The 14150-nt window shown below is 36.0% G+C and overlaps 1 protein-coding gene across 3 annotated transcripts; it reads right to left on the reverse strand.

Moving 5' to 3' along the window:
- Positions 1-5041: 5041 nt before the first annotated feature.
- On the reverse strand, positions 5042-9919 carry LOC105040364 (plant cysteine oxidase 2). Of its 3 annotated transcripts, none has more exons than XM_010916852.4 (5): positions 9561-9919; positions 7639-7760; positions 7362-7521; positions 7007-7228; positions 5042-5917 (listed from the first exon to the last, which is right to left on the reverse strand). In XM_010916852.4, the coding sequence occupies exons 1-5, from the start codon at positions 9772-9774 to the stop codon at positions 5799-5801; spliced, it is 837 nt and encodes a 278-aa protein (XP_010915154.1). In that variant the 5' UTR covers positions 9775-9919; the 3' UTR covers positions 5042-5798. The 3 variants fall into 3 exon arrangements, with proteins under 3 accessions (XP_010915154.1, XP_010915153.1, XP_010915155.1); XM_010916851.4 differs by having other exon boundaries at positions 5042-5920; XM_010916853.4 differs by having other exon boundaries at positions 5044-5920; positions 7007-7225; positions 9561-9918.
- Positions 9920-14150: the final 4231 nt, after the last annotated feature.

Below are 14150 nucleotides of genomic sequence, written 5' to 3' on the forward strand. Positions count from 1 at the left end.
AAAAGGTTAGTTAAGTCTTACTCTATTGGAATCATGTGGGAAACCTTTGGCAAGAACTTTTCAGACCCATACCCGTTGGGGTTTGCGGTCTAACTTTTGTTTCATGGTCAATTGGGGTTTCAGATAATTCATTATCGCATTTGATTTGAGTGGAGATCGGGTCTGGATACTCATCAGGTATTAAACATTATATTGAAGAGTTAACCATGTTAAAACAATCCATGTTTTGAGAAGTTTGTCAATATAATATCTAATGCATGTTAAAAAAAATAAATCATGAAGAACAAGTCCTTAATAGTCAACTATACAACAATTGTTGACTAATAATTGTTGACTAATAATTGAAAAGGTACATTTTATTAAAAGTCAAGCATGAATACCTAAGCATGTTCAACTTGCCATTGCTTTCTATTCTTTATACCGCATTATAAACAAATTTTTCCATGCTAAGACTTTAGAAATCGAAGGATTTATTAAATAGAATTGATAAAGCTAATATGAATACCACTAAAAAAAAAAAACTATAAAATAAATATCATATACACACACACTCAAAATTAATAAATTTAATATTTAAATTATAGAGCAACATGGTCTCATATCATTTTAGTCATTAATTTAATAGATCAATTAGAGACTATCAAGATACACAATTTTTGGTTTCCTTTTATATTTTCTTTTATAGTGAGGGTCATAATCAATGTCGTGGATCCTTAATTTCGGTGCCCATTGTTGATTTTGGACTCAAGAAGAACAGATACTCTCTTCCATCAAAGTCCAACTCTTGTACGTACATTTGTCTATATATGCACATATAATAAATTGAGTCATTTTATGTTGGTTCGAGCCAAATTTGGATGGAATCAGGTCCAAAACATCAAAACTATACCCGTTGCGAAAGTTTCAATGGGTCTATATATCTTTGGACCCTGTCCAATATCTTCATCGCCGGGTTCGAGTTGGAGTTGGATCAAGCCAAAATAGGTCTTGTGCTTGCAGCTTGCGGTCACATCATTGACACATTTTTAGCAACAACAGCAACAGCTAAAAGCCTTAGAGGTCATATCTTGGGCACATTTGGTCAGAAACGTTAGATCAATAAAGCATTCCATAGATTTGCCATGTAAAGTCCAGAAACCAGATCCAAAAAAAGGAATGATCTGTTTGAGATGAGATGCACATATTTTGGCTGGGTGTTCAAGCCAAGAATTAATCTTGTTGCTGGATCCACTTTTACTTGTTACACTCTGGTGTTTTGGGACTAACTGAGTTAGGCTTGGCTAAAGACGTCTTTCCGCAGGTGCCCATGCCATGTGGGCCGTGTCCAAAGGCCCATACACCCAATGTGATGATAGTGATAGATTTGATGGTTGGCCCATCATATTAAACATTGGGTCCAAAATGTGAGGCTCACGGTGCCGTAATGATTGAGCCGGTGAGACGATTCATGCCCGTCCAACGAAACAAGATCTTGTGTATCACGTTATTTGACCCCATTAAGTGGGATAATCCACCCTGTCTACTCTTACATCGATTACTTATAATTTAAGATGGACGTGGAGGTAAAATATTGGACACTGCATGGATTAGTTTGCACGAAAATTCAACACGATGGTAGATTAAAACCATCAAATCGCATACTTTCATCATTAGCTCATATATTAGTGTGGCACATGGCAATGTACAAGATGGGAAAAAGACTTTTCATCAAAAATAAGAAAAAAAATAAAAAGGGGAAAATGAGTTCAGGCATGGAGTCTTATTGATGACCCACGGTTTTCAGCCTTTGAATCAAAAGTTGAGAGGTTTTTTATTCAGTTTCTTCATAGGCATCTAGATTTTGATTCGCAATCAGAATTAGAATAAAAATAAGAATCAGAATGATTTGGAATCAGAATTGAAATGGTCAAATTCTTCCAAATATTTGGTTCGTGATCGAAATCGGAATCGAAATTGGAATGAAAAATTGAATCCATAGAAAAGAATAAGGATTGAGTTCTATATAAATTGAGTCATTCTTATTCCACTCCAAAATCGAAATCAGAATGAGACTTCTTCCAATCAAACAGTAGAATAGGAGTCATCTATTCCAATTCTGATTCCAGACTCCCACTCCTCCAATCAAAACCTTCTAAATACTTCTTTTATTAAGATAACGAAGGAAGATATAACAAAATAATGTGAATAAAATTATGATAGTAAAATACAGGGATGCATCAGGGAGGGCTATTTTATTTTTTCTTCAAATTTTTATTGATAAAAAAAAAAAAACAAAGAGAGAGGGGAGAAAGTCTCCATTTAATTCATCATGATAATGGAAAAGAATACAACAGGCAACTGTGGCAAACAACAACTAACCAGTGGACGCGGAATTGGCATCGAGAAATTGGACGAGGAATTGGCATCGAGAAATTGATCATAGCCATATATGTAGCTAGTCACGGCTATTGATGTCTATTATAATGCATCAAAATATATGCTCGATAAATAAAGTTTACAAAAATTAGCAGCTGCTATTAGCTATATATAACGTCATGCTGGTGCATGCAATGTAGACAATAATCAATCGTCCATCCGTAACATATTTCGCATGTGTATTCTTGCTTAAAAGATCAACCCTCCTTACATCACCTTCAGCTAGCTAGGACTTTAACTGAAGCAACCTCAGGAAATAGGAGGAGATAACACCAACCCCGACAACAACAAAATTCTCGCACGATATGACAATACTTCTCAGATCAGATCATGATGAACTCAAGTCGTTCTAACCTGGTCGTAAATGACAATGATTACTAAAAGATCTACAGTATTTGTAATGCATTCTTTGGTCCACTCGCAATAGATTGTCTGCAAGCAGTTCACATGTGCTGCAAGCAATGACGAAACCATCAACCAAGACCAATAAAGAACGGGAGACATCACATGACTCCATGACAGACCTGGGGCAATGCGGACGAGAGTTTCATCGAGACCACTTGGAAGCAGCAAAACCGCTAGCATCTCTCACTTAAAAAACATGAGCTGGTGCCTTGCTTGAGTCCATCATTGGTATGTCAACTTGCTTGCAGATGTCTTTTGGAATGATCTAGGAGACATGTCAGATATGTCTAAAGTTGTGCCCTTCGAAAAAGATTTTTTTTTTTTTGATAAGAGTGACGTCCCTTGTAAGAAATATATCTTTTAATAAAATATTTTAATTAAAAAATTACGTTCGTATGAGAAAACGCTCCTGTTAACGTATCTTTTGATTGTTTATAAATAAATAGTCATTTGAAAGCTTTGTGGTCCGGAAAATAGAAAAATTTCAAGCTAGCAAATTTATTCTTACGCAAGTTGTGTTGTGTATACTATTACTTTTTTTTTTCAGCAGCCAAGTGTCACCTATTGGAATGCATGGTACCTGACAGGTGACAAATAGAAGAAGCCAAGTCCACAGAGGCAGAAGTCCAAGGTAAATACGAGAAGTCACTCTCCAGCCATCCAAAATGACACCGGTAGAAAGTGACGTCCGTTGATTCAAAGATTCAACTACTCTAGTTAATTGCAGTTTTGTTGCATATGTCGTGGTAGCATTACTTCCATCGATCCTCGATGTCACCCAAGTGTGCTTGCTTGCTGGAAAAATTAGCTACATGCTTATAGTTAGAGTTAAGGGGAAGATATATAGTTGAATTTTTTTAATTAGAATTATTAAGAAAGGATTGAACAAAAGTATATGTATGTGAAACAATCCCTTATCATTTTTGGCCACCACCGTTGAAATGGATTCAGTGGCTTGCCCACTTTCAACTTGAGACACTTGCATGCAGGGATCTTTTTAAGTTTTGCTTGTTTAGAAATTTTATATATCTAATGGTCAAGGGATTATCCTCGGAAGAAGAATTCACCTCCTTTAAGTCTTGCCCATTCGCTGTTGGACTACCTACTGCACAGCTCTCAAGGCAACCCAATCTCCATCATTCATCTGTTTGCACAGATCTCAAAGCAAGCAGTGGATGATCAAACTATGGATGGGTGCGAAGGATAAACTATGATCTTTGGCTTCAATCATCCCAAACAACGAAAGCTATAAGACTCGGAACTGGATTGGTTCTCTCTCTTGGGTGGTGGTGTCAAGGAAGCTGATCAGAGATTGCCTTCAACAAGCTCACAGTTAAAGTGCAATTCCAAACCACTCGGTAAAAACTATGGGCCATCCCACGTAATATTCATTCAACAACATAAAGTATAGATGCACGTTGAACGGAGAGCATTCGACAATAAAATGCGAGAAAGACAAAGTAGGGTCATCATTGAAGAGAAGCAAGCTTTTCCATGCAACAATTAACGCTGCTACTTGTATAAAATATTAGCTGAAAGGACACCGGGATTCTCCTAACTTTATGACCCCAAGCTTCGGTAACCTGCTTAGGTAATTTTAAGAAACCACAAAGCTCAATGAACTAGAGGTTTCACATGATAGTAAATTTGATTAATGCTGATCATAATTATGAGATATATCAACGTGCATGATTATCATTTTTAATATATTTTTAATTTAAATTTAAATTTGAAATATAGTAATTAATAATATAATTGATTCATGCAAGGCATCTTCATTAAAGGTCTACATTATAACCATCTATACTATTTGTAAATTCAAGCTCCCCTATTTAGCTTGAGGAGATATGATACTATACTTGATTTATATCAACCACAATCACAAAATATATTAATATAATTAGCATTTCTAGTATATTTCAAATTTGAATTTAAATTTCAAACATCATCTTTGATGGTAGAATTTATTTGATATATGTCAACATAATTATCATTTCTGATATATTTTAAATTAAATTTAAATTTCAAACATAAGCAATTGATAGCAAAATTGATTGGCACGATCACGAGATATATCAATATAATTATTGTTTCTAATGCATTTCGAATTTAAATTTGAAAAAATCAGCTATACAATCATCTTCACTCAATTTTAAAATATAAATGATTACCATTTCTATTGTATCTTAAACTTAAATTTATAATTTATAATTTAAACCCCAATAAATTAGCCATAGCTTCCATTTATATTTTTATGTAAGCATGTGCTTATAAATACAATATACCACAAAAGTGATAAAATGCGACCACTATTTTTATTTCCATATTTTCTATTTTTCTCTAAAAACTTCTATTCTTTCTTCAAAAAGCTTCAGCAACACCAGGTTCGCAATTTTTTCAATGCAGCTACAAAGGAATGGTAATGCTCATGTCTGTGGTTCCTCTGCTCTGTTTTCTGATTTTAGTCCTTCCCAGGCAAAAGCAAAGGCATTTTTTTAAAGAGGGACAAGAAGTGGTATAAAGGCCGTCAAGTGTTTTAGAACAGCAAAGAGACATTTCAAAGCACTGGCGCTGAAACAAAGGGACTCTGCTCTCGGTCAACCGAAATCTTTTCATTGTTCCACAGGAATTCCAGGGACCAGGCAACGACAAAAACAATATTGCAAGTGGATTAGAATCATAAAATAAGCCCCCAACACTAGAGCAAACCAGGTCCCGCACAACACCCAACGCTTGGACCATATCATTGTCCGAAAACAAATGAGCTCCCATTGGATAAGAAGAAAATGCTCAGAAACAAAACAGATGAAAAGTATTAAAAAAAAAAAAAAAAAAAAAAAAGCCAGCCAGCCTAGGTGAACTGGTTCAAGAACCAATATTGCAGTGGATAGACAATACCACAAAAAACTTTGCTTACGGTAAAATAGGTCTACCTAATAGGTCCTCCAAGAACTGAGAACTAAGATGACTCATTTTAATTAGCTCTCCACTATTCTCGGGCCCCTATATCTTGCCCCCACTACAATGAAGTCATCCGGTTTCTCTCTCTCTTCCAGCCAAGCGTAGTCCTCATCCTCACCAGGCGCCACAACGGCAGCTGCTGAAACACAGAGAATCCAATGAGATCCTATCATCAAGTTGTTTTTCCTCATGTTGGCATGATGCATTGGTTTTTAATGAACTCCTGCAAGAATGAAAGAGATCCTTTCTTTGTTCTGCCTGAGCCAGGGAAGAGAAGTCATCATGGACGCTGAATTCATGTGGAAGGGGTGGCGTTCTAACAACTTTTGAGATGCTCGAGACGAGAGAGATGGGATTTTTCAAAAGCATGAATCATGCATCAATCAAGAGTTGGTTCAATAATAAACGTGCAAACAAGTAGGCCCGAAGCATAAAAATCTGGACAACGGCGTCTCCGATACTACGAATCCACCGGGGTTGACCGAGAATAGTTTCCGGTCTATTAAAGAAGTTTGAAAAAACGAGAAAATTGCATGCAAAATTTTTGGAAAAGGATGTGCAATATGCAATTGGATCAGATAAAACAAGATGCAGACAGGATAGGATATATAACAGAATAAAAATTTGAACTTAATCTGTTTATTGGACAGATTAAAAAACCACATCCAAATTTGATCATTTTATTAAACACAATCTACAGGATTGAAAAAAGTTAAACAGGTTAGGCCCTTAAATATCGCCATCCTTAGATTTTTTTTTTTTTTTTTTTTTTTTTTTTTTTTAAGGAAATGTCTTCTTGGGAACCATAGGACCTAACACCAATGTGGAGGTCCCACCCGTACATTAGGCAACTTTAATTAAGACCGGATGCTGACTTCCCGAGGGTCCTAGAGATTTGCTCGACAAAGATTAGACACGAATCAGCACAATTCCTGACCTTTTAGTTCAACAACACATTCAAAAGATATCCTCAGTACAGAACGAGAATCACATGTACGATGACGAAAAAAAAAGAGTTCTTTTTTTTTTTTGTCAAAAAAAAGAGTACTTAATATAATGACAGGCATGGCAACAACAGCATGAAAAAAATATATATAATATTATTATTGAAATGTTGAGAAAAAAGAAGTAGAGACATTAAAAAAAATTATTAATCATTTTAAAAAAGGAGTTTCAAATTAATGACAATATGAAACATACGAAAGAAGAATACAAAAAACCATACCAGGGAAAGTTGCAAGAGGAAAATCATTGTAATACGTGCAGGGCCTTCCTTCGGAGTCGGAATAAGGAGGACCGAGAACATCCAACACTGCACAAGATGTCCTTGCACTGAAACGGTGCATATTGCCTCCATCTGCTGGATAAAGTACGGAGGTCTCGCATGGTGCTGTAAAGATGGCATCGGTCTTTACCTTGGCCAAACGCACTCCTGGGGGTTGAACTGCTACGTAAAGGGATGTAAAGTTGGATCAGAATACAACTAAATATATATAAAAAAAAACGCACAAAAGATAGTGACAAGACAAGTATAATGATATATAACGAAATAAATTATTGGAAGGCTTAGCCTTTCTTACAGTGTGCAGGAATGATGGCATAGTTGGAATCCTGAGGAATGTCAACCCAGTCATACGACTTGATGTGCAGGGAGCCAAAAAGAAGCTTGCTAAATACAGTCATGCCTGGGTGATTATGAAGTGGAATGACACCAGATGGAGGAAAACAGAAGATACCAATCTGAAGGAAAGCGAGCACAATGAGAGGCAGTTGAATACAAGAACAAACAAGTAGAGGTATGCAGAGGGATTTTACACACTCTAATGAAAACAATATTCTCTCGAGAAGGTGAGGTACCGAAAAGTTATCACACTCGCAAAGGTGTAGGTATGTTATTCGAGGAGGAGTTCCCCCGGACTCGATATTTCGAAAATATGGCATGCTTTCAGCTAAACCAACATCTAATGCATTCATGTTATCTGCAAAAAAGCAAATGTAGTTGCAATCATCAACAAGAGAGGAGTGTATATATAATATGGTCAACAGTCCTTTAGAGATGCAAGTATATCATACAAATGAAAATTAGAGACATGACATATAACCTTTGCATGCAGTCGTACATCCATCAACAATAATTAATGAGATAAGAAAAATGCTTTTGAATTTGATCACCAATAAATAATCCTACTCGTAATCGATTAAAATAAATGTAGTACACTCAAAAATATTGCCTTGTTCCTTTCTAAATATATAGGATGAGTTGCTTCAGCCCTCGAGGACAAGACCTCACAGGCCCACATCAAAATGCTCCAAACCAAATGTAGAAAATGATGCAGAACGATAAGGGCACAAGCTCGTGACGTGATCACTGCTTTCACATGCATGCATAACTGTGAACATTAGTATGCACACATTCAGATGTGAGAATTATATTCATGTAATATAAAAAGGTAACAGGCAAAAGTTGCATGCTAATGAGAACTACAAATTAAGTTCGAAAATAAAAGTTTAAGCGTTAAAAAAGTCAAAAACGTACACATAACGCAACGATATCTTAGAAGCGGCAGATCTTGAAAGGTCAGCCCCATGGGTCCCCGCTTTCTGCTATCGATACCTGTACCATAACTTCATTCCAAGGTGACCAATAGGTACGTCTCCCAAATTATTGGCTTGGATTTAAAAAATTTCTGTAATTAATATGAGCTGCTGGTGAGTTTCTCCTTAATTTCTTTTTCCTGTTTCATATACGAGGTCCAACTTTACAATCTGTAACTAATGGACCTACCATCGGTCTAGAGCCTTAAATTAAAGGTAAGACACACGACAAAAAATGGTGTCCTCTACCGCCCACGGAAGTTCTTATCATAACAAACAAGTCTTCCACAGGTAGTATTGAACAAGGAAAACAACAATGATCTGCGGCTTTCTTTGCAAAGTTGTTTGTGCAGTGAGTAGTCAATAAAACATTATTGCACATGATCACGCAATTAAATTCGTGCTACTGTTGCAAGGAGACTGGCATGAGTTGGAACCAACAATGATACATTGAGAATCAGGTGAAGCTCTAAAGCATTTATCTAAAGATCAATCAGGTAAGCTTTCTCTCAGTAATTGTTCTCCATCAATCCTGTATTGCATGGGAGAAACCGAAGACTAAGCGAAAGGAAACAAGAAGAGAACTCATTCGAAGGTATAACGTCCGTTTTGGTAATTAAGGTATATAACGTCCTTCAATGTAATGCTTTTTTGTGAAAGGCAATGGGACTGGAGGAGGTAACCATAAGGTTTAAATAGATGTATGGAGAGTTAAATATATTTAAATAACCTTAAATTTGTTCTTAACCAACGAAAACAAGTATAGAAAATAATAAATAATACACACTAAATGATCCTTTGATCTTCTGCTCACCATCAAAACAAATTCTTTTAGCAGAAAAGTAATCCAAACTCAGTATTCAGATCCAAGTGAAAGCCCAAAAATACAATTTGCATGGCAAAAGATGGAGAAAAAAGCATGGAAAACAACACACTTTCATCCAATTTACCAAATTTCAACCAGTAATATTGATGCAAAATGGTTCTACTAATCATGATCGATCTAATAGGCCAAAAAACTCAGATAAGTCTTATGATATTTCATACGCAAATGCAACCCTTAGAACTAGATATTACTCCAATATCAGCAGACACGTTTTGGCCAATATATAAATATAACTAGCACTTAGCCATAGATCATAAAAATCACAACTTCCATATCGGACGAGGGAGCAGCAACGTACCAAGAACGAAACGGAGCCGATCGACGTCCTCCGGCGACGGCACGTTACCAGCCTGGCCGTCGGCAAACACCTCCCTGCAGGTCTCGAACAACATCTGGACTCGCGTCGTCATCGATTCCGAACTCCTTTGGCGCTTCGTGCTCCTCTCAGACGACGGTCTGCTCCTCTCGGACGCCAATTCCCTGTCCGAGGCCAAGCTTCCCTCCGCCCTCATCAAGGAAGAAGAACCCCAGGCCCAGCAACCGATCACCCGCGCCCCCCTGAGAGTGCCCCGGTCTTGTCACTAAAAAAGAGGTAAAAGCCGGAATTTTTAGACCACAGAAGGAGACCGCAGTCTCAGTCTAATGGGAGGAAAGACCGGAGATGCGTTCCTTAGTTTTGATACAAATATATAAATATATGTTATTTTTATATAAATGATTTATTTTACCAAAGTTCTTTTTTTTTATATGAATAATATATTGAAGCCTTTGAGTGGATTCCTCCAGGAGAAGAGGGGGAGTGGGGACGGGGACGTGGAATACTGTTGGAGGGCCAATAGGAACGCGGCAATACCACCATTTGTTTGGAGAGAAACCAGGGGCCATGGGAAGGGAGGTTCTCCGCTTTCCTGTGGGCTACTGCAAACAGCCTTTGGTATGTCTAGATACTCTATTAACACTTTTTCTCACCTCTGACTTTTTCTTTCTTTCTTCCTTCCTTCTTTTGTTTTTCTCAAGTCTATGCATGTGGATTAATACAAAGCTCATTAATAACAAACCAATACTTAATTGTCATTACATCAATTTAATCTAGATACTGCATGTGTAGCAAACACGTGGATTAGCATTTTGAGGGTGAGGTCGTGGCAGAATACAAGCATAAAGGATTTTAAGATATTGTAGGATATAAAGTATGGATTTAGGGCATAAGTCATGGTGCTTGGCTCGAGAGGATGCTCGATTCAAGACATATATTGTTGGTAAGATATAAGAATTGTATATGAACAGATCACGTACGCGTAAACCAGGAGGCAGCATACCAAGGGGCGCGCGTTAATTGCCAGCCAAACCACTCCAGGGAACTTGGGATCCAAACAACTAACGTGATGCAATTTTTTTATCATCATGACATGAGCAATGTTAGCTTTAAAATATCATGCACTAATTGCCTATGCAGTGGTGTTTGGTTTTTATTTATTATTATTTATTTTTTTTTTTTTGCTTATGCCAACATGCCCCCGCACGTGATTGATGTCCGTGCTAAGTAAGGTCCATGCCCTGAATGTGCTGAGAGCCTGCAGAGTCACTGATGCAGCAAGTAAATTATATCTTACAATGTCTGTACCATAATCTTGCATGCAGCTAATCACAGCCCTCGTCCCTTCAGACCTCATTCATCAGGTGCCAATCTCATTGCATTGCTATAACCATGATTGATTGCATGTACAACCATATGGTATATGCCGCATAGGACTCCAGAGCATGCACCAATCATACATGGTACATATGAGAGGTGTACTAAGTTACAAATTAAGTATCTGCACATGGAAAAGAGAACAATGTTGCATTGTCTAATTAAATATCATAAATCGGTCAACCAAGTATTTAATCTTTTTTTATAATTTTCAAAGTTTAAGCCTTATGAATTTTGTACCAACATCCATGCCATTCCACCTATGAATGTTAATGAATTTATCAAATTGTACTATTATGTTCTTATCTCCATCGCATGCAACTTAATACCAATGATAAAGCAAATGACCGGTCAATCTGAGATTGTCTTCGTTTCCATTGCAAACTTGACAATCAATTTATGATTGTCAATTGGCTTTCGTGCACGGGCATTCGATCTTTTCAAGTGACTCAATTGATATTTCTAAAATAACTAGGTCGTTGATCACTTAGAGCTTCCCCTGCATGAATCTCAAAGCCAAATTTGAAAAAAAAAATAAAAATAAAAGAGAACTCTTGATGGAGTCTGTATTTCTTCTCAAAATCGAGTGGGATTAGGATTTCAGAGCTCACCAAAATCTTAGATCCCATCTATAAAACCCCTTCCCTCTCCCCACTAAGAGAATCACCCCTCAGCCATGAACATTTGCCAGAGAAAACCAATTGGAATTCTCTGATTTTCCTAGGATTATGCTTCATGATTCACCATCAATCCATCACCAGATTGAGGTATTGATCTCTCATTCTCTTTTCTCTTCTCTTTTACAACTCTGCAAAGTTTTTAATAGCCAGATTGAGCCACCAGCCATCGAATTTTTTAGGGGATCAACCTCCTCTATTTTTGTTTTTTTTTCTCCTTCTGTCGGAGCAGCCATCATTGCTGGCCATGCTCAGCTACCGAAGGTGGAGGTCACTGAGATTCCGCCACTATAAGGAGTTGCTGCCATCTGGGGTCACCATCGTGGGAATGACTAGCCGAGCTCTTTCCCTTCCACCATTGCCATGAAGAAGAGGGAAGAAGAAAACTAAAAAAAAAAAAGAAAAAGAAGGAAAAAAAAAAGAAAAGAGAGAAAGATTTTTCTCTCTCTTTCCTCTCTCCTTTCTCTCTCTTCGTTTGCTTTCCGTACCTTTTCTTTCTTTAGAATTTTCTCTCTAGATTTCTCCTCTCTCTTTATAGATTTTCTCTCTCTAAAAATCTTATGGATCAGTAGAGGGTTTAAATATTTAGACAAATCCAGATCTTGATTGATCTAGGAGGGGTTTTGATTTTATTATATTTGAGTATTTATCTATAATTTTTTCATATATGATTTTTATGTTTGATCCCGATCATTTAGAGATGCAGTTATTTTACAAGAAAGTATCAAACAAAATATCTTAATTTTGAGTTCATAAATTAAGAAGTTCATCGATTTCTATATTTGGATTAATCATCAATAGAGGTAAGAACTCGTGTACATCATCACCATTATATATATATACATACTACTTTTATCGTTGGATTTGTAACGTTGATTTTGTATCAATGGATTCGTGCTGATGGATTTATCATGTTTGAGACACTATTATTTTTTGTATAATTTTTCAATATGAGTATATTACGTGTTGACTATATATATGTATCAATAATTGATGATTTAATTATATACATATGACATATTTATTTTGATTACATTATAAATTGAAATTGATTTGATGAAATCAATATGAAATCAATTTGAAATAAATAGATGAAAAAGATATGGTTTGGACTAGCATTAACATGTAGATAGCCTGTCGGGAGCTTATGCCTGAGACAGCCTCTAGAAGTTTATGCTTGAGACAGCCCACCAGAAATTTATGCCTAAGATAGTTCATCCAGAGTTTATGCCTGGGACAGTCCCAATAGGCTTTTATACGTGGAACAGTCAGCTAAAAGCTCACACTTGGGATAGTCTATCAAGAGCTTATTCCTAAGATAACCCTCACAGACTTTTATACGTGGGACAGTTGGCTAGGAGCTCAAGTCTGAGACAGTCTATCAGGAGCTTATGCCTGAGACAGCCCCCACAGACTTACGCGTGGGATTTTGGTCAAACTAAAATTGAGGTATGATTTCGGTTAGTCCAAAATCAAAAAGAAAAAGATTAAAAAAACTGAAATTATGATGAGAGAAACAAATGACAGGATATAAAACTAATACTGAATAAAAAAAATTTCACTTGTTGACATATGATAATACATCTCTTTTGACTAGACAGATATTTGATATATATTTATATAGATATTTATATTATTCTGCATATTGGATATGAGAATTCATGCTTTATCATTTATTATTATTTTCATATTGTATTATTATATTGATGTGATATACAGAGATTCTTATTGGACTATAAAGCTTATCCCTCTCTATTTTTCTTTTCTTCTTAGAGTTGCAAGATACTCATGGTTGGCTATAGTTTGGGTTCATGGATGAGCGGATAAATAGACAGAGTGTCATTGATACCTGATCAGATGATTGAGGAAATTAAATTTATAATTATGTAAGTTTTATCAATTGTTACAAAATTAGATCATTATGGATGTTGAGATTGTAAGTAATTTCATAGGCCTTGCATATTCTTTAAAACTTATTTTAAGGAGTGTACGGCTATCACGTGCCTAATCCAGATGTTGGGTTCGAGATGTGATATCATAAGTTATCATCAATTGCACGAGCATGGATGAAAGTTACTAAGACCTGTTCTTTGGTAGATAAATATCATAAAAAAGTTAGTTAATTTTTTTATTGACCAACTTATCCATATTTTTATACTTTTTAAGATGGATAAGTTACTCTCCCATGGATAGTATTTATCCATAAAATAAAAAAAAATCTTATTCATTTAGAAGATGGCTAAATTATTTTTTTTATCGAACAATAAAATAGATATTTAATTTTATTCTTAACATGCCCCATCTTTTTTTCTAATACCTTTATTATTCAATGTTCAATAATGCAGTGGTTCACTTTCTCCTGTTGTTTTAGAACTCAAAATCTGGAGTAGAGTAAATCGATTTAGATATGATTGGATTGAAAAGATCTTCTCTATCTGACAAAAATTTCTTCAATCTGCAAAATCAGTCAAAAAATTGAATGGAGTCCTCCGATTTTTGATCCTCTAATGCTTAAGTC

This window comes from Elaeis guineensis, chromosome 3 (assembly GCF_000442705.2).
Source record: "Elaeis guineensis isolate ETL-2024a chromosome 3, EG11, whole genome shotgun sequence".
NCBI classification, from domain to species: Eukaryota; Viridiplantae; Streptophyta; class Magnoliopsida; order Arecales; family Arecaceae; genus Elaeis; species Elaeis guineensis.